Raw genomic sequence first — 24927 nt, 5'->3', positions numbered from 1 at the left:
TGGTGAGTATCCCTTAAATCACCCCCTATCCAAGTGTTATATTCTTTCAGTGTTTGTCTATGAACTGTTCCATGTTTTTCTTTTCATTTTAGCCATAACAGACTACAAACCTCAGCCTTTTTCGGTCTGAGTAGAGCTGAGGTCGCCACTGCAGGGTTTACTGGAATTAACGTGTGTTAAACTGGGAGATAGTGTTTGGGAAAACATGCCGTCCTGGATGCTTAACTTCTCCTGAAGCTCCTTTCTTCTTCTTCTAACACATTTCTCTCTTTCCCCCTCTCTCTCTCTCTCTCTCTCTCTCATTCTCTCTCCCTGTCTCTCTCTCTCTCTCTCTTTCTCTCTCTCTTTCTTTCTCTCTCTCTCTCTCTATGTTAAATGGGTCCCTGCAGGGTTGGGCCACAGATGAAAAAAAAAAGATTAATCAGATTCCAAAACTTTGCTGAAGTGGGAGCACTGGGATTCCAGTGCGCTCAGCTCACGCAGGCATTTTGGGCCCCCGTTGGGAATTTTCTTGGGGAGATTTAGAGATGTCCTGGCGTTCCATTTGTCTTGTAGCGCCCGAGTCACCGAGAGTTCAAACAGCAGACCGCTGGGCAATTAAACGGGGGTTAGCATGTTTTATCTTCCTAATGGGATAACACACAATATTTACGCTGGCGCCTGATTTATGGCCCTTTGTGCCGGGCCCTCTGCAGGCGGTGTGGAGGGGCCACGCGCTGCGCTCCCGACTGCACCGGGCCCTGGCTGCCGCTACCGCCACTGAGCACACCGGACCGGGAGACGAGGGCCTCGAGGAGGTGGACGTGGACGAATTTGTTTTTGATGAGGTGGGTACAGATGTACACACACACAAGCACACACACTCACAGGCACAGCCACAGGTATGTATACTCAAAGCAACATACCCACACACACACACACACACACACACACACACACACACACACACACATACAGGTCTGCAGTGACATCAGGCAGTGACTTCAGGCAGTGCTGCCCTTTCACTCAGTCTCTCATGGACAGCTCTGCAGTCATGCAGTGGTGGATGTTTCCTCCAGTGATTACCCACAGGCTGGAGCCTGACCTTGGTCATTTCCACACAATTTATCTACCTCAGGTTCAAACGCGCCATCCATCTTCTTTTCTTTTGGTGAAAGCAAGTATGGTGCAATCCTTTTAAGTGACACATCCCTCTATCAACAGCTACAAACAATGGGATTTTACACATCTTCTTTTTATATTTATTATTTTAGAAGTACATAGCTTGTTTCATTCTGAATGACTGCCACCACATGCAAATGATAGCATGGCGAGCAGAAGGGAGTGCCTTCTTCCTGTTTCCTAGTGGACGGGCGACTCGAGTGTTTGTGTAGCCTGATAAGTGTGTGCTTTCATCCCAGTGAGCTGAACGGCTCCCATGCCTGACATTAGCACGACTGCCTGACAATAGCACCAGGCGACGCGCTTTGAAGGAGCAGTCCGCCCAAACGATAGCCACTTCATCACGGACACAGCAGCTCTGTCTCGGGCGCGGGCAAAGCTCTGAGCAAACTCAATTTTCCTCGCCAGCGCTCGACTGGGATGGATGGGTCAGTGGAGCCCTGAGTGTCGTGGCTTTGCATTTGTGTGGCTTCTTTACTTGTTGTTTTTTTTATCTGGCCAACAGGAGGCTGTGGACAGGGATTGGCCGGCGCTGCGTTCTGATGGCGCTCACCTTCCCAAGAGCAGACAGTACTGGCGGTGCCGGTGTTGGCGCACTCTGAGCGGCCCCTGCTGCCAAAGGTAACAGCTCTGAACCCCCCGGACCGTCCTCTGTTTGCCACCAAGAACAATCACCTCTGGGTGTCCATGCGTGTGTGTGTGTGTGTGTGTGTGTGTGTGTAGTTTTCTGGAGGTGTGGGGAGGCGTAGCTCCTCACCGGGGGCAGATGGCGGCGCCTCACACACGGGGCTCTGGCTCGGTTAGCTTAGCCTCATTGACCGCTTTACTTTGGAGCGCGCTGAGCTCCACATCTCCGGTAGTCCCATCCTGATGGGCCCCAGCTGCTGCCGCAGAGAGAGAGAGAGAGAGAGAGAGAGAGAGAGAGAGAGAGCGATCGGAGAGATCCAACGCACTGGGAGGGAGACCTCAGAGGCAGCGCGCCCTGGGGCTAGACCAGCGAGACGGCCGCCCAGGGGCCGAACAAGAGCCAGGATGGACCTGAGGAGGGGGAGGGAGAGGGGGAGGTTGGAGTGGAGGAGGAGGAGGAGGAGGAGGAGGAGGAGGAAGGGTTGGAGGGATGCTAGACACCGGAGCAGTAAAACAGTTCATCTGTAGGAGCAAAGGAGGAGGAGAAAAAAAAGGAAGCAAATTGAATTCTTGGAAATTATTTAGTAATTCAGAAACTGTTTTTGAAGAGTGTGAGGTGTCAAATGAAGCACTTAATAACCTTGGCCTGATGCTCGGCTGGAACTGGTATTCTTGGAAGCGTGTCCTCTCTGTCAGGAGCAGATGGGAGGAGAGCAGCTCTCTAATGAAGAAATACCGACTATTGAGAGAATAGAGCATCTCCACGCTGGGAGAGTTAATATTGTTAAGAGTCTATGTCAGTAATGTGCTTCTACCTGTGACTGACAGGACATGCGATACATAAGCTGATATTTTGGGATGTTATGGAATGGAAAATATTTTCCAGCTCAGAAACGTATGTTTGGGTAGTTAATGGGATTAGTATTCCTGGTGTAGAACAATATGTAATTTCCCATTTCTTTGTTAAAGTCAGATCTCCTTGTTGTAGTGTGTGTCGGGGTGACTGGGAGAGGTATTTATTGCAGGTTGTCCAGCATAAGACTTAGTTGAGTGTCTGTGTGCTAGCAGGCACGCTCGCTGGCTCTCCCTCCACAGCCGGACCTTCCTCCAGCTGGGCATCACAGAAGGAACCCCCCTGTGCTGCTATGGAAACCCAAACAAGCCTGGTGTGGAAGCGAGGCGCTGTTGCCCCGGGAGACAAGCATCCCTCATGGCTCACCCAGGTACACAGAGCTCAGGTTCTCCACCCAGTCTGGGTTCTCTCTCTCTCCTCTCTCTCTCTCTCTCTCTCTCTCTCTCTCTCTCTGTCACTCTCTTTCTCTCTCAGGCTTTCTGTCCTTATGGTTTCACACTGACTCCTTTCAATGCCACTTTGCTCCCTTCCTCACTTTGGACACTCTGTTAATTGTTGAACAAACGTTGTTGCTTGTTTGTTTCAGCTCTAAATCTCCAGCCTCCATAATTAGTGGGGGTGGCTTCTCCGCCAGATCAGAGAGAATTCTTGAGGAATGGTGAGCTTCTCTAGCACCTTTTATTATAATAGAGGGCAGTACAGTAATGTTGTGTGATTTTTAGAAAAGAACTGGTGGGTATTTTGGCTTTATATGTCACCACACAGCTTGACTTTTGTGTGTGTGTGTGTGTGTGTGTGTGTGTGTGTTTATATTTGTTCATTACCAGGGGCATCACAGATAGTCACACTGCTTACCTCATGCTGAAGAGAGCACAGAGAATGAAGTCTAGAAAGCAACAGCAACGAAAATATCAAGGTGAGTTTTTTAAGGTGTGCATAAGCAAGCAAGAGTGTGTGTGTGTGTGTGTGTGTGTGTGTGTGTGTGTGTGTGTGTGTGTGTGTGTGTGTGTGTGTGTGTGTGTATGTGTGTGTGTGTATGAGAGAGTGTGTGTGTGCATGTGGGTGTGTGTGTACGTGTGCGTGTGTGTGTGTGTATGTGTGTGTGTAGTATGTTGAGTCTGTGTGTGTGTTCTGCTCACATGATGAGGTTGTTTATCTTTTGAGCACTTTCACTTATCTGGTGCTTTTGAATGAGGTCAGGTAGGGATTGAACTCTCTCCCGAGGAGCAGAGAGCGGGGGTTGGAGCTCCCTCTGTTGCTCTCAGCCATCAGCTAGAATGCATGCTAACCCAGCCTGCCCTGGGCCTGGTGGAGTAGGGGTGGAGGATGGGTGGAGTAGGGGTGGAGGATGGGTGGAGTAGGGGTGGAGGGGCAAGGCCTGGCTCAGAGGAGATGTCCTTAATGAAAAAGGCCCCGCTTGCCCACAAAAGCACTCCCGGCCTTTCTCCTCAAGTTTGTTATTCGTTGACATTCGCCGTCTCTGGTCAGCGGTCGTGCCACAGCGGCGCAGGGCCCTTCCTCGCCGTGAATCGTAATCAAACATAACAGAGCGCAGCTCCCCTCTGCCCACCGCCGGCCTGTCATGTCCCATTCGCCCCGGCCTGGGAGCGCTCGCAGGAAACGGCTGTTCCGAACCGTTTTGTGTTCCACAGGCACCCGTGCTCTCCCAGGACCAGGAGACGGCTCTCATTATCCGCGCCGAGCGGGGCCAGGGAGCCGAGGGGGGCGAGGGGAGGCCGCGCTGGGCTCTCTCCGCCGGCTCTAACCCCAGAGAGAGAGAGGAAGGCCAGGCCCTTGAGCTCCAGCCTGGCCCAGGCTCCTGTGCTTTGATCAGGACCGGTGACAGGGTGGCTTTGCTGGTGATGCTGCCAGAGGCCCCAATCACGGCCCTTTTGTGTCTGACGGGCCTCTGTGGGCACTTGGTCACTGCGTCACTGGAGAGACCGCTGCGTGTCCTGATGGGAAAGTTAAGATCCCGATTCCATCGGGTTGTCACGGACTTAATTCCCCCCCTTTCCGTCTTACCCACCATCTCATCCAACGTTTCATCAGCTGACTTCCTCTGGGTTCTGCATCTCTCTCACGCTCTCTCTTCTCTCTCTTCTCTCTCTCTTCTCTCTCTTCTCTCTCTCTCTAACCAATCCCCCCTATTCTAGACCCCACCGTGCGACTGGCCGTGTTCCGTAACCATGGCGCCCAGCCCGCCGCTGCCCCAGTGCGTGGAAGAGCCCCCCCGGAGTGCCGAGACGTCTGTAAAGGTAGGACTCCCGCTTCGCTCCGCTCCGCTCCGCTCTGAGTGGACGTGTCAACACAATAGCCTGTCAGTCTCTTGACCACAGCCGCCCCCTTCCCCCCACCACCTCCATCATGTAGAAGCTCCCTGGCTTCTGTGCACATTATGCAGGAAAGTCACGCGGTGTCTACCTTTGCGTACAACTCCCAGAGACGTGCGCCCTGACTCGGAGAAATTGAACGCACATGATGGGTCGTAAATAGCCGTCTGGTAAGTGATTTGAGGATGACAGGGGGTAAACAAGATGATTGTGTTTCATGAGGACTTTGTAGAGGACTGGAAGTGTGAAATTGAGTTAAATGCAGAGGAGGTAGGCCACTGAGAGGTTCCAGACAGAACAGGCCTCATTGTTCCACACAGGCGAGGTTCTCTCTGGGGAGGCATCTCGTAAGGGGTGGGGTGGGTGGAGGTGGGGTAGGTTGGGGTGGCCATGAGAACCATGAGAAGGACATGTTGAAGGTGTTGGGATGAAAGAAGGTGCAGCAATGGAGAGGCTCTCTGATCTAGGTCCTCCTCACTCTTGTTGCCATCTGCAGAGCCTGTGATGGTAGAGCTTGTGAGGATTTTTTTTGTTTTGTCCTTTCATATCAACGTGTGGCTCTGTCCTCTCTCTCTCTCTCTCTCTCTCTCCCTCCCTCCCTCTCTCTCTCGTGTTTTCGCATCTCCTCCATGGGCCCTGGAGTGCGTGTAAACTGATACCTATTTTCAAGTGGGTTACTTCATGTCCAGCACATCCACAAAGAGAGCCTGGATAAAATAAACACGACAGAGTCGGATATCTCGGAAAGAATCTGTCACGGCTTGGGGGGGTGCGGGGAGGGGATGGAGGAACGAGGTTGAGATGGGGGGGGGGGGGGTTTAATCACCTCCAGAAGGGGGCTCGGGCTGCGCGCCTGAAACGTAAGCCCCTGCCGGGGAGAGGAGGGTAGCCCGAGGCGCTGAGCAGAGCATCTTGGAGGGGGGTATGGGAGCGGGGGCTCGGCTGGTGCCTTCTACAGGTCAGCTGGGGGATGAGTGGGTAACGTATGGCATGGGAATGCATGCAACAAGTGTGTGTGTGTGTGTGTCTGTGTCTGTGTGTGTGTCTGTGTGTGTGTGTGTGTGTGTGTGTGTGTATACTTGCACGCATGAACATGTGTATTGACATACTGGCTTATAAGTCAAATTTAGTAGTTTATACTGGTTTATTAGTCAAATTTAGCAGTTGACTAGCTGCAGAACGTAACAGTGTCTGGCATATATGGAGAGCATGGCTAGCGCTGTGGGTATTTCTACAGTAGAGTAATCTACGTTGGGCTTTGTTGTGATGCCATGCAGGCTGGCTCAGATAGTCCGTATTTACTGGAAAGAGAAGGAAACATTGTGGTCATCTTGCAAAAATCCAGCAGAAATCCAATCAAACATCAGATAATATCTCCCTTTAGATGCACTGCGCTCGCGCCAGATTTAGTTGTGTGTGTATGCCTCAGTGTAGTAGTTTCTATGTTTCAAAGGTCTTGACAGCTGTTCATAAGCTCTTTCTATTCCAATAACAGTGAGTACCCATGCTCGGGTTGCGAGACCGAAAACATCTCCCTGAGAAAAATAAATAATCAGATAAAAATAACATTCAGAAATAATTTCCAATTCACTATAATTTGTTTGACATTGATGTTACCTGAGTCATTATTTATACCATGCATAATTAAAATATTATAACGGTGAGAGCAGTTTTCTCCCTTTCTGTGTTTTCATTGAAAGCTTCAAATGTTTCATGTAAGACTTTCATGCAATGGAAAACTAAAAAGATTTCCAAGGAATGAGTATCAGGCCTGGCAACAGTCAGAAAATGACCAGGAAAGGATTTATGGGTATAAATAGCAATATTCACAGACATTTGAAGTTTGTTGCCATTGTAGTGTGCCAGTTAAGGCTGTGGTTTTGAATACAGTGTATGGTCTAGTAAAAACAAGCAGTATTGCCATATTCTCTCATCCTCTACCACCTGTTACTACCCAATATGGTGAACTGCTCCAAGAGCTATTAGTCTGTCATAGAATAAGTTTAATAGATTTTTTTTGCCAAGAATTTTTTTTCAGGAAATTAGCCTCTGTCCATCTTCTTATGTTTGTGTGTGTGTGTGTGTGTGTGTGTGTGTGTGTGTGTGTGTGTGTGTGTGTGTGTGTGTGTGTGTGTGTGTGTGTGTGTGAGCATGCGTGCGTGTGCTGACCGCTGGCTGACCGTGGAGGCTGTGCTCTCAGGAGGAGGGGGCTTGACCCGGGTCAGAGGAGAGCAAGAGACAGACTCCTACGATAAAAGAGCTGACCTTCCTCTCTGTCTGCCTCTACCACTCCCCAGCTCACACAGCCCCGCGGGGCAGGAGAGCACACACACACACACACACACACACACACACACACACACACACACACACACACACACACACACACACACACACACACACACACACACACACACACATGCACATGCACACGCACACACACACACACACAAACATGCACACACACATGCAACATGCACACACACATAAGGGGCTACCAATGTGCATACATTGTGTTTGAGTCCACATACCTGTGTCTGTATTGGGGTTGTTTAAAGTCCATTGAACATGCTCCTCGTGGTTGAGCGGTGGCTCTCCAGGGGGCCAGCGTGTCTGCTGCAGGAGCCCAGGGAGAGCGCCGCTGACTGGGGCCTGAGAGATGGGGGCACGGAGCTGCCTGCCCCCCCCCCGGCCTGCCTAATGGGCTTAAAAGCCCAGCTAACAGCCGTGACTGCTGGGGTCCCCCATTTCCTCAGGCCCCTCACGTCCTCAAGGAAGGCTGAGGACAGGGGCGGTGTGTGTGTGTGTGTGTGTGTGTGTGTGTGTGTGTGTGTGCGCGCGCGCACGCACATGTGGGAGGTTGGAGGTAGTGGTTGTGAATGGGGAAGTGTGTGTGGATGTCTGTGTTGTCAGTCATTGGTGTGTATTTTTGTATGTTGGTGAAAACCAGCTGCAGCCTTACACATAACGTACGGCACCCTTTGTGGCAGCATATGTCTGGCTGCACCTTGGTCCTCATTAAATGTTCAGATTACGTAGGTATATGCTCAAAGACTTTCTTGCTTTTGTTTTAGTCTAGTGTGCTCACATTGTTTTTAATGCCACTTCATTATGTAACCGTTTCTTTGACTCCAGCACAATTGGCTGTAATTGAACATGGCACCTCGTCCACTTGTTCCTGTGTCCGTGGCCATGGCATGTGAGAGCGCAGTGAACATAACTCAGTCGTGTTTAGCTTGCATTACAACTTGCTTAATTGCCCATCTCTTCTCCCCAGCTGTTTTCGCCCCATAAGTGTTGTGGCCCCGCAGGCGCCAGGGGACTGATGAATCACTTGACATTTTTAGGGGAGTTTGGAATCGGCCCGTGTCAACCGTGCGCCATAAAGCTTCTCTGCCCTCTGCTGCCTGGCCCAGGCATGAAAATGAGTTACACTAATGCCTCATTAGTTCCAGCGGAGGCCTGTCAGCTGTCAGAGGCCATTATCAGCTCATGCCCATCTACACACACACACACACACACACACGTACACACACTCACACATACACACACAAACACACACTTTCACACACACACACACACACATATACACACACACACACACTCACATACACTCACACACACACACACACACACACACACACACACACACACACACACACACACACACACACACACACACACACACACATACACTCACACACACACACACACACACATATCTCACACACACACACACACACACACACACACGCACACACACACACACACACACACTCACACACACACACACACACACACACACACACACACACACACACACACACACACACACACTGCCTCTGCCACTGCCACCTCGCCCATGGGTGTGGGAGGAGGACAGGCATACTGAGACGTGGGCAGTAAATAGGCTGTGTCCACTCTCTTGTAAGGCATCTGTAATGAGTGAAACACGAAAAGCACAATCCAATTAATTAGTGTATAATAATAATAATACTATATAAATTATACTTCAAACTGAAATGTAATGGAGGGTGTAATGCATGCTGTGATGCAGGCTGTAAATGGTCAGTATCCACTGGGCTCTAAGACTTGCATCTGGTTATGATGCGCCCCAGATCTGTGATTACAGTTTTTTCTGAATGCTTAAGCACATTTTTTGTAACTATGGCTTTTTTTGCAAGGCAAAACCTCTCACCCAATCAGCAAAGCATTGTAGTTCTCTTGCAAAAGCTAACACACCTTGCTTAACTCTTCACACCTTCATAAAAATGGTGTTTTCGTATCAAACAGTAAACACAAGCCATCACAATAATAAACACACAATGTGCCAACTACACACTAATGGGATAAATAAAAAACACATCTGGCTTTTGCTTTCTCTGTGCACAAGGTAGGCTATGTCAGTTTGAGGTGATACTTTTGTCATAGTTCTGTAAACATACAGGGATCCAAACATCAAGTATTACAGTAGTGTTTATTTAGACACATCAAAACAAACACAAGTCAAAACACAAAATAGTAATTTCACAGAGAAAAACAAAAAAATCAGTCTACATCGTGTCGTCTCTCTGGGTCCGGCCACAAAATTTCATCTACATCACATGCAATGTTCTCTAGTACAAGGTACCAGGGGAAAATATCTTCTGGAATGCCGTATCCAGGCCTGACATGACAATATCGCCACATGTAGACTGATTTTTTTGCCTGTAAAAGGACTATTTGTTTCTCTTCTTACACTTCCTCTTCCCCCTCCCCATCCTCCTCTTACTCCTCCTTGTCCTCTTCCTCTAACTTCACCTCCTTGTCCTTGTCATCCTCTCCCTCTCACTTCTTAACCTCTGCATCCTCTTCCTCCTCTTCTTCCTCCTACTTCTTCACCTCCACGTCCTATTCTTCAGCCTCCTCTAATTCTTACTCTTCTCACTCTTCCTGCTCCCTCCATTGTACCCATTGTACATTACCTGTACAATTTATTTATAGTGCTTAGGCTGATTGCAAAGTGAACTAATTATCTAAAACAGTTTTCACATGAGAAAGTGTGCCAGACAGTTGGCAAAATAGTATAAATAATAGCCATACATGTGTATAGATTTGCTAGGAGTGTGTTGATCATTTGGAAATTGAGTGTAAAGCATGAGTTGTGTTTACAGTTGCGCAAAAAGAGTGCTGTGCAGTGAATTGTGCCTACAGTTGTGCAAAGTGTGTGTTACAAAATTGCAAACTGAGTGCAAAGCAGTGTTTGTGCTTTTAGTTTTGCGAACTCAGTGAGTGGTTTTGCTAGTAATAGTTTTAGTATTAATAGTTTTAGAAATTGTGCTATAAGAATCACAGTTGTGTTTAAGCATTCAGAAAAAACTGTAAGCACAACCATGAGGACACCCCATTGAGGGAAAGCTAGTTCAGCTCCTCATCTACATATACAAGGCACTCTCTGGCCGCTCAGTGTACGTACAGCTGTCAAACCTCTTAAAAACACACACACTTGTTGTCTCTCATATCGATCTTTAAGCACGTGCGTGTGTGTGTGTGTGTGTGTGTGTGTGTGTGCGTCCGTGTGTGCGTGTGGTCGTGTGTGTGTGTGTGTGTGTGTGTGTCTGTGTGTGTGTGTGTGTGTGTGTGTGTGTGTGTGTGTGTGTGTGTGTGTGTGTGTGTGTGTGTGTGTGTGTGTGTGTGTGTGTGTGTGTGTGTGTGTGTGTGTGTGTGTGTGCATGCTTTTTCAGCCCCTGTGTTTATTAGTGCACGCTGTGCTGCTCCCCTCCTGCTCTCCAAAGCGTTTATTTGATTTTGATAGATAGATAGATACTTTATTGATCCCCAGGGGAAATTCAAGAATTGGCGACAGCTCTGAGCCACTGCTCCAGCTCCAGCTCCAGCTCCAGCTCCAGCCATCACTCCGGCCGTCACTCACGGGGCGGTGCAGGCCATCGCTGTGGCCTTGTTACCCGCGGACGCAGTGGGGGGAGAAATAGGAGGGGAAATAATCGCTGCTGAAGGTTTGTTTGATGTTTCTTGTCAAGTGCAGCTCACTGCGGAGGGGAGGAGGACGAGGAGGAGGAAGAGGAGAAGAGGGAGAGAGAGAGGGTGGGGCAGCGTCCCAGTGGTAGGGCCTACCAGTGGATGCACACACAGGCCGTGGCCTTGGCCCCGAGCAGCCCATCCTACCCAGAAACCCCCAGCACCTGCGCCAGGTGAGTCCATTTTGGCGTCACCGTTTTGAGACATGGTACACACTGCCAATATATTTGGGAATGCACCTGATCTGGTTGCTTTCCCTCACTGTATGTGAATAATTGTGTGTGTGTGTGTGTGTGTGTGTGTGTGTGTGTGTGTGTGTGTGTGTGTGTGTGTGTGTGTGTGTGTGTGTTGCAGTGAGCACTTCCTGCCTGAGATCAATCCAGATGTTCTGAACGGAGGCCGTGTGCAGCTTGTGGTAGGGACTCTAGGCACCCCCCACACACACACCCCCACCCCACCCCAGCATGTCTTCAACAACATATCATTTGCATTTATTTTTGTAACCATTGATGCACTATTGCGTATCTATTTACAGGCAATTATGTGTGTGTGTATGTGTGTGTTTGCTCAAAGACTATTTCAGGGCACAGGGATGGTGTTGGCTCTGGAGTTGCTGATCTCCCTCCTAGAGAACACGGACTTGTACGTCGCCATTCAGTTGGACACACAAGTACGTTTCCAACTCACTCACCAAACATGCCCTCACACACTCAAATGCCCACATGCAAGCACAGCGAAACACACATGCGGACAAACACAGACGCATCGCTGTGGACGTCACAGTGGGTCGCTGCTTGTTTATTGTTGACCATAACATCCTGGGCTTGAGAAATATTGATTGCTAAATAGTTTATAAAACAATAGTCTAATTTATTTCTGTTTTATTTGTTTCTCATGAATATGGTCAGATAGTTAAAACAAAAATCTAAACGCATAAATGTGTTGGAAGAGTGAAACAAAAGTTCTCATTTTCACTGAATTCCAGTGTAATGACAAAAATATGTCCTTAAATGTCTCATCCTCCCCATCTTGTTTTTAGTGAAATGTAGATCCATAGAATGAAGATAAGTTACCAGTCTTGGTATCACTTGCATCAAATCGGATTTGGATTATTTAACTTTGAGCTTAAATACCTTTCTCGACTTTTCATACATTTTTTCCGCACTATCGGTATTTCCCATCACAATCCTCATTTTGGAATTAATCGCCCAATAAAATAAGATACAGATAACATGAAAAAAAGTGATCAAGAACTGAAAAACTCGACACGTTGAGGAGAGATTGGATCATGGAGGTCAAGAGCCAACATAAATATTGTCCAGCCAGAGGTGGAGTGCAGGCGGACGGATGGAAAGTCGGAGAAGATAAGGAGCTAGGAGGAATATCTCCAGTTTAGAGGAACTCCAGAGAGATTCAGCTCATGATTAACCTACTGCTCAAGTGCTGATGACCGATACTAAAACCGCGTGTTTGTGGGTAGGTGTTGGTGTGTCTGTGTGTGTGTCTAAGCACTTGTGCACATTGGTGTGTATATCTGTTTACTGTCTTTGTGTGTGTGTGTGTGTGTGTGTGTGTTTTGAATCCCAGTGCATTCCTATAGAGTTAGTTTTAGTCTGTGTGCGTGTGTGTTTGGGAGGAGGGTGTCTGTCACAACATACCCACTGCCTTGCGGTGGTGTTTGTGGGAGCCGGGAGGGCAGGGTCGGACAGGGGACAGAGAGGGAGGACGAATTTCTCCTCCAGCAGGAAGTGGCAGAAACAAGGCCTTTCAGATGGGCCACCATGACTGGGCCCTCTGTCCCCGACCCCTGGGCCCCACGGCCCCCGCTGACAAAGCGGCCTGTGACACGGACGAGCAGAGACCCGGCAGATGACCAGGTTTAACATGCGCAGCGTACCGCCCATGAAGGCCCACACTGTGTCCACTAACAGGGCCAAATTAGATTCCGCTGACGATCCCCCAAATGAAATCCACGAGGACGGTGACTGGCCGTATGTGATGCAGGTAGCCGCGCTGTTGTGATGGGAGTGCAGGGGCGAAACACTAAACCCACTGTCCCGCTTGCCCACATCAAACCAACAGCCTTTTAGCGATCTGCCAACCCTCATTTGAAATATGGCTGTCAGTGGATGTATGGCAGCATTTTCTTGCCCCTTACACGGTCCAATCACAACTTATTTTTACGACTTAGATTTTGATTTCACACACACTGAAAACATAATTTAATATATCGCTTAAGTGGTCTCGTCATCTCGGTGGCTGGCCCTCTGCGGTGCTTTGCTAAGTCACCTGCACGTAAATCATTTTCAGCGATGCTGGCCTCTGCGGTGAGATATATGCGCCGTGCTGAGCTCACGAGAGCGAGCTGGTCGTATCTGTGGACGGAGCCGTGCTGCTGCGTGCTGTTTACGGCGGTCATCGGGTTCCCTCTTCAAAACCCCTGGCATGGATTAAATCAGTGTTCTGCATTAGGCTCTGGCCAGCGAGGAGCAGCTCATGGCCTCCCCGCCTCTGGATGGCTTCAGCCAGAGTCTGTGTAAATACTTACTCCGTAACCCACGGCAATGCGATACCCGCCCGTGCACTGCGCCGTAATGTTGCGTTTTGCGGAGCCACAAATATTTTAATTAGGCTAGCAGCGCCGAGGAAACCACTTAGGGTTTCTGTTGACGGGAGCCTCAGCGCTGTCCTCATGCGAAACTAATGGGAGCAAAATGGCTGCGAACACTTTGTTTAGTCACAGCGGTTATGTGAATGTGTAGCCATTTTGCTGAAGAGCTGCTGTTTACCGAATAGAAATGCAATGATACAAGTGGTGGGAAGATGCTTAGTTTACTTAAGATGATGACTGTAACGACAGAAGTAAAAGCATATTTTAGAAATACTGTGATGTTGATGCAGTAAGATTCCTTTTACTGTTGTTTAGTTGGATTCAATCGTACAAAAATTAGACTTGACTGTCCTCTGTGTTTTAACAACACTGTTAGCCTTATTTTTTCTGTTCTTTTATGTGTGACGTTTCAGCCTTGGCAGGCCTCAGTGTAGTTCTGTGATCTCTTTGAGGAGCCAAGGAGAGCATGTCTGCCTGTAAGGACCATGACTGTTATTGTTTCCTACCATTTAATTTGAAATGGTTCAAAGAGGCCATTTTAGTCTGAGCTGTGTGGTGTAAACGTCACTTCCAAGCATCTCAGGAAAACAGATGTATGTGTAAAGGTCATGACCACGGTTGCTTCTCCCTCGTTTGCGGACTGTCTGACTTTCACCTTCAAGACTGCAGCAATTCATTGCTGGAGAGATTCGATGTTGATTATACATTTAAAATCAAGGTTATTTTTGGGATTTTTTGAAACGCATCTTAAAAGTGCCTTTAAAAAGAAATGAAAGATAAGCGTCTGCCACCCAAAAGCACTCCTTTGAAGAAAAAGAAAAAAAGAAATGTTACAAAACGATCACAGGAGGACGCCCGCCTCTCCACCCGATACTTCTTCATCTGTTGTTTGGCGGCGGCCTCTTGCCGTGCGGGCATTCGGAGGGCTACGGGTTACCTGTAGAGCGCCGAGCCTCCTCCGGCTTCACCACCCCCTCCGCCCCCACACCGTCCCCAGCGTGGCGCTCTCGGTGGGGGAGAGAGCTGCGTACCGCACGGGGTGCCGCCTCTACACGTGGAACGCATCAGCCTGGGGAGAAGGCTGGCTTTGTTCCCTGTGTTTGTAAAGATTTGCACTAAGCCCCCGAGTGGAATGGAACCCACTCTCTGATATGGCAGCCGAGGCCTGGGGTGAAGGCCTTTAGATTTCTCTACGGCTGGGCACCGGCCTGTGTTTTGTCTGCCATGAGCGTTTGACGTGGATCTGGTGAGCCGGCGAGCAGGGCTCGTGTGCCCACGTCAACTTGGGTGGAGTTGGTTCATGCAACCCGAGTGAAAAAAATCGCAATCACATTTAATGTCATTGAGGGTTTGTTGACAAAGGTTTCATTGTGCCAAGTTCATTTAAAAAGTCACACTGAAATGACTTAAGATCCTCCTTTAAGTTTTTGTCTTGCCATTTTTTGATAACCAGTCCACACACATCCCACATATTGAGTCCCTTTCATTGATTTTTATTGTTTGTTTTTCTTTTTTTCATCTCAGGAAAGGAAGCCCCCTCACCACAGAGGGTGACCTCCGCACCGTCCAAAAAGGAGCGCATCTCATACCGGGACAAGCCTGTCCAGCTGAGTGGAGGCTGGGGAGGGGGCAAGAAGAGGGCCCGAGTGTGCAAGTAAAACACATGCACACAACACACACACACACACACACACACACCACTGACCAGACCCTAAGCAGGAGACGGGAGTGCGCTTTTTTGACTCCGCTGTACCTTTCATTATTGCATTAACAAGCATTTCTCCTTGTGTTCCTGTGCTGAGTGTGCTCTGACATAAGCACTTAACCGGCCTTAAAATGAACATTTGTGCCTGAAATTCTTTGCAGCTGCTGTTTCAAGCCTTAGAATTGGCTTCCTCTCCTGAAAATTAATTAAAGGCAATGGATAAGGTATAGCCTAAATATCTGCAGGCCATCTCTGAATGCCTATTATTCTCGGGTATCAGGGGCTTGAGCAGGTCAGTGTAGCTCTAGTATTGTGTGGACCTGAGCCCAGACCACTTACAAATGACATGCTTAATATGCAAAAAATGACGAGATAAAAACCAGCTCAGCCACGTTAAACACACAACTGTTTTCCCTTTTCTCGGGTCCCTCTTAGCTTTCATGCCACACACTGTTTTAGTTTTTGTAATTAAAATAAAACATAATCCTCACTGCCACAGAGAAAATAAATACATTGTAACAAAATAAGTTGAATAAATTGTTCAAAAAATGTTCAACATGTTTTCATAGTTATTTCTGTTATTTTCATATTTCCTAACAGTTGAAAGACAGAACTTAGTCACTAGTGAAGATACTATTCCAAAATGTACCAATGTCATAATCATATTGAAGAAATAAAAGATATTCTTGAGAAACTGGATAATTTTTTCTCCCCTAGAAGTCATCTGACAGCAATTTTCCTGAAAGCCAAACAAAGAATCTAACAACTAGAAAATATTCAATCAGAAAATAGCATTGGCCATCCTCTATCTGCAAACATTGACCTTAAATTGTTGCTTTGTTTTATTAGTTTCACATTGGCGTTGCTGAGTGGATGATCTGTGTTAGTGTCTAAGTGAGTTGTGCTGTGGTGAGCCCGGCCCGCTGATCTGTGGCCTGGAAATGATACGTTAATCACAGTGAAAACAAATAAGCGTGGCTGGGGAGTATGGCACCCTGTCAGGAGAAGTGTCTCTGTGTGTGTGTGTGTGTAGTGTAGTGTCTGTTTGTCTTTGCCCCTGCATATTCATATTCACTCTGCTTGTGTTTTGGCTGTACGCAGCCAAACACAGACGGCGTGGTGCGGGCTCCTAAGTATGGCGGCCCCGACCCCCGTGTTAATGACTGCCAGCGCCCTGCGTCGTACCACATGAGCATGAGCCCTTGTCTCTCCTCGGCAGGACGGACCTCTTCCTCTAACTGATGGTGAAAACATTTGTCTCAGAGCTGTGTTATTAGACTGAATAAAAAGACCACTGGTGGTGGCCATACTCTCATAGCTAGGTGTGGAAGTCCTTAGTTGAATTATTTTAACAGCTGAGGCAGAAAACATATGTACCTTTTGTACTTTAAAGCGTACTTTCAAGACGCTTTAAATATTGTTAACATGTTTTAAGTCATATGTTACTTATGCAAGTCTCCACACTGCCTGAAACTGAACTTAACTGAGTAGCCCTGATAGCAAGAGCACTGTATTATCACAGGAAAGTCGAGCTCAGGCCATTTGTCATTCCTAGATGCCCCATATCACTGTGGAGTCATCAGGTTGAGCTCCTAATCTACCCCACGGCCAGCCCAGTGTGGATCTGCAGCGGGTTAGCGAGACACTCAAAGGCAATAAAGGCCCGTGTAGGTTTGTTTGGGTTTCTAATGACCTACATTTGATTTAATTAGCCAGGCCCATATTACAGGGGGAAATAAATCTGGATTGGTTAAAGCCAGTACCACAAAGGGCTGCCTCTGACATGAGGCAAAGGCTTTACGGTGAGCTCCAGCCTACACCTCGCCTTGCTCCGCGTCCCGGTCCAGAGACGGGGGCCTCGGCTGGGCCGACAGAGGTCCACCAGGGCCTTGTTTCTGCAGCTGCTGCCCCAAGCCTTGGTCGAGGCGAAGCCGTTTATTATGCTTTTAATGACTTAAGTGACTGGAAGGGCCGTGAGTACACAAACCCAGCTGACATATTTGCCTCGACCAGCGGCTCTCGCTAAACTGGGGGCCTGCCTCTTCCGACACCAGTAAAAGGAGAAACAAACAGTGTGATGCAAACATGGAGCATGAATCCTCCATTCACACTCACAGTGATCTAGAAAAATCTGTCAAAACAGCCATATTAGATAATCAGTCATATGAAACAAGACTTGATCTCAACTTAGTATATATTGGAAAGCCACATATGATGGATGGAAACATTGCCAAAATTTGTATTGCATTGTAACCCCAAGCTACTGGTGAAACTGTACACCACAGAAATCACATGCACAGAGGTTAAGGTCTCAAAATTTGTCAGCCAGAATTTCACTTTGTCACCAATCCTCTGTTAAATAAAAGCCTAAAATGTCACATTATTCTAATTGACAAGATATCACATACTTAAAGATTAATTATAAAATATTAAATCTTTACAATACTAACAGTGTTATTTATGCTCCTGTGGAAAGACTAAAGAAATGTTCCTCTTGGGGCAATGTATTATATGTCTAACCATTGAGGAATTACAGCCTTGTAGCTATTGAGCTACTTATTACCCCAGAGACAGAAAAACGTATGCCGCTGTTCAGTTTGCAAATGATGGCATCTGGCATCAATATTTCTGTCGAATTAACATCAATCCGTTTAGCATTGACATTTTTTACGTATAGCAATTTTTGTAAAGTTATATTAATATGTAAGATCTTCTGCAGAGAATTTAGGAAATTAAATAAACGTTTTCAGAGGAATTGATGCTAGTGGCTTGAATTCCCAGTCCAAGATCTCAACAAACCGCCACGAACTTTGCGCATTTTCTCCTCAGCGTGGTGCCGCTTGCGGGGTCATTTTAGAAGCCAATAAGAAACCCCCCTGCTACTTAAGAGCAATCCTATTTATTTTGATTTTTGTGGTGTGGCACCCGCCAACCCTAGGTATTATCGGTGACCCAATAGCGAACTTGCCTAGATATGGCTAGCTTTGCAGGTGGTATGATTTGTGGGGGTAGCCAGAGGATTATCTGCACCCAAGCATCAGGGTAGAGGGGGACAGCCCTCAGCAATCTTCTAGGTTTGATTATCACTGCAATAGCGACTGCAAAACGAGCTGCCGTGAAGTTATTCATTTTTACGCAGAGGTAAAAATATCATAGGCTACATGGATGAAAGTGTGATGTCAGCCCATTGCTTAAAGGTTTTATTTTACTGATTTGTCTCCTAACGTGTATCATTAGCAGTGCCACTTGGAATAACCACGAATTACCTAATTGAAACTCATCCTTAAACGGATGCGGATCTGTGGTATTGTTTAATTCTTAAACAATGATGTATTGACAGGTTAAACAAGCTGTAACCTACCCCATGATTTACCGACATCTGACAATTTTAAGTTTACAAACGTGCACATTCTTAAATGCATATAGGCGTTTTACAATCCACTGACATTCTAACATTCGACTGCGCTTTGCTCCCTGACTTAGTCCCTTTCACCAATGCAAAGTTCCAGAGATTCTTACTTTAATTCGATTAGCAGAGCTGGGCCTTCAGACATGACACACTGACTTCATTTAGACTATTGAAATATATTGGGGAAATATTTAAGAATTTTCACATAATATAGGCCACATACTAATATACTGTTTTTTTTACTATAGAAAATAAATTGTATTTATCAGATTATGCAAGGCATTACGAACTACTTTATCTTTAGGGAAAAAATCTCAGTTTTGCAGAAAAAAACGTTCAAAAAAACGTTTTGGTATAGTCATTATAAATTTAATCGTTTAAATTGATTAAAATAAAATGTAAAATGTTTAGATGTTTTAAATATAAGAAAATAACTCAATTCTCATTGTGTTTTTTTTCTTTTATTAAGTAAGCCTTCTATACTATATTAAGTCTGTTCAATACTTTATTATTCATATAAGCTATTTATGCTCCTTGTCTTAAAAAGCATTTGAATTAAATACTGTTTTGGTCTACTACAAGATTGTTTATTATTATTATTATTATTATTATTTTATTATTATTTGATGGTCAAAAAATTGACATTATGAGATAATATAATAATAATCAGGAAAATAATTTGTCAATAGGCCTAATGGTAAAAGAAGTAGCCCAAATCCTTCCAAAGTTCCAAATCCTTGTCACTGAAAGTCTACATCAAAGTTAAGTTATAATTGCAGTATGGCACATAGATAACCAGCTATTCAGTGTCTACTTCATTTAATAGGCCTAATGGTAAAATAAGTAGCCTAAGCCAAATCCTTCCAAAGTTCCAAATCCTTGTCACTGAAAGTCTACTTCAAAGTTAAGTTATAGTTGCAATATGGCACATAGATAAATTCAATGTTGGTCTACTTTATTTAACAATTTGCTGTGTCAGTTTAAGTAATTTCTGGTTGTTACGCTAGATTGTTGGCATAGTCGTTTTAACATAAGTTGATGAAACTTGCATACAACCTACAATCATGTAATTTCTTTTTTTATGCTACGTCTAAAGTTTTTAGCAGTGGACAACATGCGCGCTTTCGATTTTCATAGAGGAGGTGGAGCCTCTCCATCTCCATATTCAAAAGCTGGGAGGCTTTTCTAGGCGGCCCGCTGCTGTTGCAGTTATAAAGAGATGCTCTTGGTCTCTTTAAGACAAGACAAATTAACGGCTTTCACAAATAATTGGCTTAAGGGGTGTTGCCACTCTCTTTAATGTATAGCATCAGCACGGCTTTGGGTTGACTTTGACAAGCGTTGCACGCGCTACGGGCCCTCTAGACGATGATGGAATACATGAGCGACAAGTTTGCCATGAAGAGTCAAGCACTTAAGGGCGATTACTACATGGGATCTGGGGGAACGCTGGACCAAGTCATGGACGGTCTGGACGCGGTGCAGTACTACAACAAGAGTTCGCCCAAATGTGTACAGGCCTTCTCGTTACAGAATTCGGACCACACGCGGATTGACCGATCCTCGCCCTGTGACAACCAAAACAGTAAGAAGTTATTTTTACACGTCAGGAAATCTCTTTGCATTGGATTGCATCTTCTTGTCAGTAAGCTATATTCTGTACACAAATCAGTCAACTTTATGACTTGCCGTAAGCATTATGGAAACGCTTTAACAAACTGCTCAGCCATAATGTGAGTGAACGACGGGCTGTTGATTGGCAAAAAGATGCACTTTCAGAGGCAGATGTTTCTCGAGAAAACTTTCTATTTTTCTTCATCAATGAGTGAAAATGTTGCAGTTAATCAATTTAGTAGGCTACACTTTCACATGTTGTTAGCCAAAATTTACCTCGGCCCATATTTTATTAAAAAATAAAATTTCTCTGGTTGTGTTTTATTGGGCATGAGGCTTACACACCTCCTGAAATGTAATTGTGTGACCTATATTTTTTTCATAGTGAGGAGTGGAAATAGCTGTGTGCATCTGTGTGGAGTGCGCATATGTGTGCAAATGTAGACATAAGTTTACAATTTAATACCTGCGTTGAAGTCACGTCCATTATTTCTGTTTCTGTCAATTGAGGATAGCTGTTATTATTTTGATGAAATAGAAAAAAGCCGTTTTTCGTAGTAGAACCATTTCAACACACACATTTTTGTAATAATTGCAAGATGAGTTACTATATTGTTACTAGTTTCTTTGTGGTTATGTTTCCGAGCCGGTTTACTATGAGTATTGTCACCCACCATGACATATCACTTTGTTATTAAAATAACGTTTAGATCTCTTGTGGCTAAAATTTATATTTGTCTTCTCCTGTAGCAAATTACTGTACTCCTAAAAGCGAGGAGGACAGCTTACACTCGGATTTGTCGAGGCCTATGGACAACTGCTGCAATCTGAGAGCGTCGCCAGTCGCGCCGGGCTCGGAGAAAACGGACCTGGAGGAAATCGGCGAGAAGTGTGACAGCAATGTGTCAAGCAGCAAAAAGCGTCGGCACCGCACCACCTTTACCAGTGCTCAGCTGGAGGAGCTAGAGAAGGTGTTCCAGAAGACGCACTACCCGGACGTGTACGTGAGAGAACAGCTGGCCATGCGCACAGAGCTCACGGAGGCCCGAGTCCAGGTGAGATCACCAGCAGCTGATTAATTGTCTGTATAGCATACCCAGCTGGCATAATAGTGGTACTAATAAGTCGAGGAAATTTGACTTTTTAAGGTACACTTACATTGAAATGATGGCATTTCAAGGGCAATATCTATAAACGACTAGTGATTTAAAGTTGCATGATATTAAGTAGTATAAGTATAAGTATACTCTTTTGATCCCGTGAGGGAAATTTCTCTGCATTTATCCCAATCCGTGAATTAGTGAAACACACTCAGCACACAGTGAACACACAGTGAGGTGAAGCACACACTAATCCCGGCGCAGTGAGCTGCCTGCAACAACAGCGGCGCTCGGGGAGCAGTGAGGAGTTAGGTGCCTTGCTCAAGGGCACTTCAGCCGCGGCCCACTGGTCGGGGTTCAACCCTCCGGTTTCAAGTCCGAAACGCTAACCAGTAGGCTACGGCTGTCCCCTTGTTACTGGTGATAGAATGTGTTGTACGGCAACCTCCTTATTACTGGTGATAGAATGTGTTTGTGTTTCATGCAGCTATATATTTAACTTGTAATATGTAAATAACTTACTGTTGAAGATGATAAATAATTGTTCAAAACATTCCAGGAGTTGAAAAAGCAAACGCGAACAGGAAGGTGATCAATTTAGTTTAACCATTTTGATTGTAGCTGCCTAAATAGTTGCCAGGTTTTCAAAAATAAATTCCTGTTTGGAAAGGTTTTTGTTGTATTCTACTGGTAATATCTTATATAACGTTAATATATACAGTCATTATTGTATAATGCAGATGTTCTTTTACATAGGCATGTCAATATTAATATATAAAAACATTTTCTCCTCAGGTCTGGTTTCAGAACAGAAGGGCAAAATGGCGTAAAAGAGAGCGGTATGGGCAGATTCAGCAAGCAAAAAGCCACTTTGCTGCAACTTACGACTTATCTGTGCTACCGAGAACAGACAGCTATTCTCAGGCAAGTTTTTGGACCTGTTCATTATTTGTGTCTCAATGAGACGTTCCGTAAAAGTGCAAAAATAGTAAGAATGTTGGGTGATTAATTGACCGCTTTGGACTGCGCTGCTGAAAGCTCAATTATTTTAACTGCGAATCCACTGACCCCTCCACCCGGGACAGACCTATCACTCGCGCCCAAGAAGGCCGCTTGAAGTTCATGCTGAATTATATCACGTCCAAGGTGGTTTGAAATTCATTATTTGGAACATTATTCTAGATAAGACATTGAATTGTAATGCAGTGACACGCCTGTGGGATTCCCGGCACAGAGGCCAACATCTCACCTAAGCAATGATGAATAGTCTGTCTGGCGCAGACACACTGCACTCTCATTTGAATCGCGAAAACGTTATCATAAATAAATGTAAGACTTTCTTGTTCACTTGTTAAGAATATCTATACTAATCCGATAAACAGCGTAATCAGAGAAGAGGCATACGTTGGGTGTGGTCATTTTGATCATTTTGGGATAGAAGACGCTGTCACGATAACTGACAAATATAATTGCGTGGGATTTGCTTTGAAGATTTAAACACCACAGCTACGAGACCTCAATGCCCTGGCCAACATCCAGTCAAAAATTCCATTGAGCATATTTTGTGTCTTCTCATATGTTTCCTATAAACATTACAATAAACCAATCTCTTTTAATAGAGTTAAATGGGATTTGGTTTTATAGTGTGCTGCCGCTAACTGGAGGACGTACAATTGTTCCACTATATTTGTTCTGGTTTGAAAAGCACTGCAAAACTTGGGCCTTAAATGTTAAGAGCATTTTTTGAAGATTAGAAAATACAATGTTTTGCTTTGTTTTTCTTATCCTGTCATATTTGTTTAAGATGTACAGAATTATATTTAACCCTATTTGACTTCGTCACATTTTCCAAGAGGTAGTGTCATGACCTCAAACTGATGTGATACACAATTTAGCAAATTTTATGAATCCACAATTTGGTTTGATTCTGGATGTGCAACTCCTCTAAAATCAAGTTTTCTCTCTCTCTCTCTTTTCTCTTTGCTATGCTTTGCATAATAGTAACATTTGCTTTTACTTGTATCACATTGTTGATTGACCACTCCCTCACTCCCTCATGAAAGACACTGAATGGAATATCCTTCAGAAACACTTCTGTACATTTGTAGCCACTCCTGACCCTTATGCTACTAGACTGACCAATAACCAGGCCCCAATCTGTCTCTTTCAGATCCCCAACAACCTGTGGACGGCCAACTCCCCTGGCGGCTCGGTGGTGTCCTCCTGCATGCTCCCGCGCGGCTCCCCACCCTGCGTCCCGTCCCCGTACCCCCACTCGCCCCGCGGCGCTGACCACACCGGCTATGTGGGCTTCCCCAACCACCAGCAGAACCAGTTCGGCGTCAACCACGTCTCCATCAACAACTTCTTCGCCGACTCGCTCCTGGCCCCGCCGCCCAATGGCCACCCGGCCGCCTTCGAGACCAAGCCCGAGTTTGAGCGGCGGTCCTCCAGCATAGCCGTACTCCGCATGAAGGCCAAAGAGCACACGGCCAACATCTCCTGGGCCATGTGAGCTGACCGCCCAGCCCAGCCCACACTAGCACAGACTCTAAACACAGCCAGGGTAATGTGAACTCAATAACAACATTAACGATAATAACTGATGATGATGATGATGATGGCAATAACAGTAATATTAATAATTATTATTAAGAGTGAATGTCGGAGGTAGAGAGTGAGCAGGCGCTGGACTACCACAGGGACGCGATGGTTGTCCTGCCTCAGACTGCCACATCCTCGCACGGGCAGCATGTTCTGGAAGCTTCCATTGTGTCACAGCAGGAGAATTGGATGTGTCTGTGCTACAGGCTGTAGTTTTGGCTTCCACACACGGCACAGTCACTGCAGCGTCGGAACATCTGACAAAGAAGCTGTTGTGTCTCTAGTAGGCAAATGTAAGGTGCAATAAGTGACTTTTGTCCCAACACAGAAATACTCTATGTCCACTATAATCCATCTCTGGAGATATATTGACAACATTTGTGTAAATGCAGAGACATTGGCCTTGTGTCTGAAAAAAGAGGATTTACGAGATGTTTGGGACGTATCTGAGCACTGTCTACGTAAAAGACATGCCGTTAAATGAGCCAGCCGTTAACTCTGCCGTCGGGAGGGTTAAGACTTGCGCCATATTGTTCCATCTGCTCTGTCTTGTCAGAGGTTGTGGTGCTCGGAGAAGAAACTGATGTACTAACCCGGTCTGCAGACCCAGCAGAAGGAGTGAGAGCTCTCTGTCTGTGGCACAGCCAAACCTCCTTGATAATATAATTTTTGTCAAAGTTTTATCAAATTAAATGATGTAACACAAAATACTGTGCCGATTTTCCTCTTGTGTAATGAATGTGAAATTAATTGACAAACTTGTAGGTACTAGTTCACAGGCTACCCTTGCTATTTTGACTATAAATATATATCGACATTTTAAATTATTTTTCATAGATTAGAATATTGAGAAGTAGAATCATTCTGGACTATATCTGGCCAATTTCCTTCA

At 45.9% G+C, this 24927-nt stretch overlaps 2 protein-coding genes across 3 annotated transcripts in view; both read left to right on the top strand.

The window, feature by feature from the left end:
* Positions 1 to 18935, top strand: part of lrriq1 (leucine-rich repeats and IQ motif containing 1) — a 37595-nt gene extending 18660 nt beyond the window's left edge. Inside the window, 11 exon segments of the mRNA XM_048257221.1 lie at positions 696 to 827; positions 1667 to 1782; positions 2854 to 2990; positions 2993 to 3011; positions 3228 to 3299; positions 3469 to 3557; positions 4798 to 4899; positions 11000 to 11165; positions 11347 to 11407; positions 11566 to 11662; positions 15128 to 18935. Coding sequence (XP_048113178.1) covers positions 696 to 827; positions 1667 to 1782; positions 2854 to 2990; positions 2993 to 3011; positions 3228 to 3299; positions 3469 to 3557; positions 4798 to 4899; positions 11000 to 11165; positions 11347 to 11407; positions 11566 to 11662; positions 15128 to 15261 — 1125 coding nt within the window. The 3' untranslated portion in view covers positions 15262 to 18935.
* Positions 18936 to 19358: 423 nt separating this feature from the next.
* Positions 19359 to 24743, top strand: alx1 (ALX homeobox 1). Of its 2 annotated transcripts, XR_007195134.1 has the most exons (5): positions 19359 to 20302; positions 21082 to 21386; positions 22227 to 22355; positions 23602 to 23997; positions 24088 to 24743. XR_007195134.1 is itself a non-coding variant. In XM_048257854.1 (4 exons), exons 1-4 carry the CDS (start codon positions 20086 to 20088, stop codon positions 23944 to 23946), a joined length of 996 nt encoding a protein of 331 aa, XP_048113811.1. In that variant the 5' UTR covers positions 19359 to 20085; the 3' UTR covers positions 23947 to 24743. The 2 variants fall into 2 exon arrangements, 1 of the variants encoding a protein (XP_048113811.1); XM_048257854.1 differs by having other exon boundaries at positions 23602 to 24743.
* The last annotated feature ends 184 nt before the right edge of the window (positions 24744 to 24927 follow it).

Source organism: Alosa alosa, chromosome 11 (genome assembly GCF_017589495.1).
Source record: "Alosa alosa isolate M-15738 ecotype Scorff River chromosome 11, AALO_Geno_1.1, whole genome shotgun sequence".
Classification (NCBI taxonomy): Eukaryota; Metazoa; Chordata; class Actinopteri; order Clupeiformes; family Clupeidae; genus Alosa; species Alosa alosa.
Note: the sequence above shows the minus strand (reverse complement) of the source record. Positions and strands in the feature narration are given on the sequence as shown.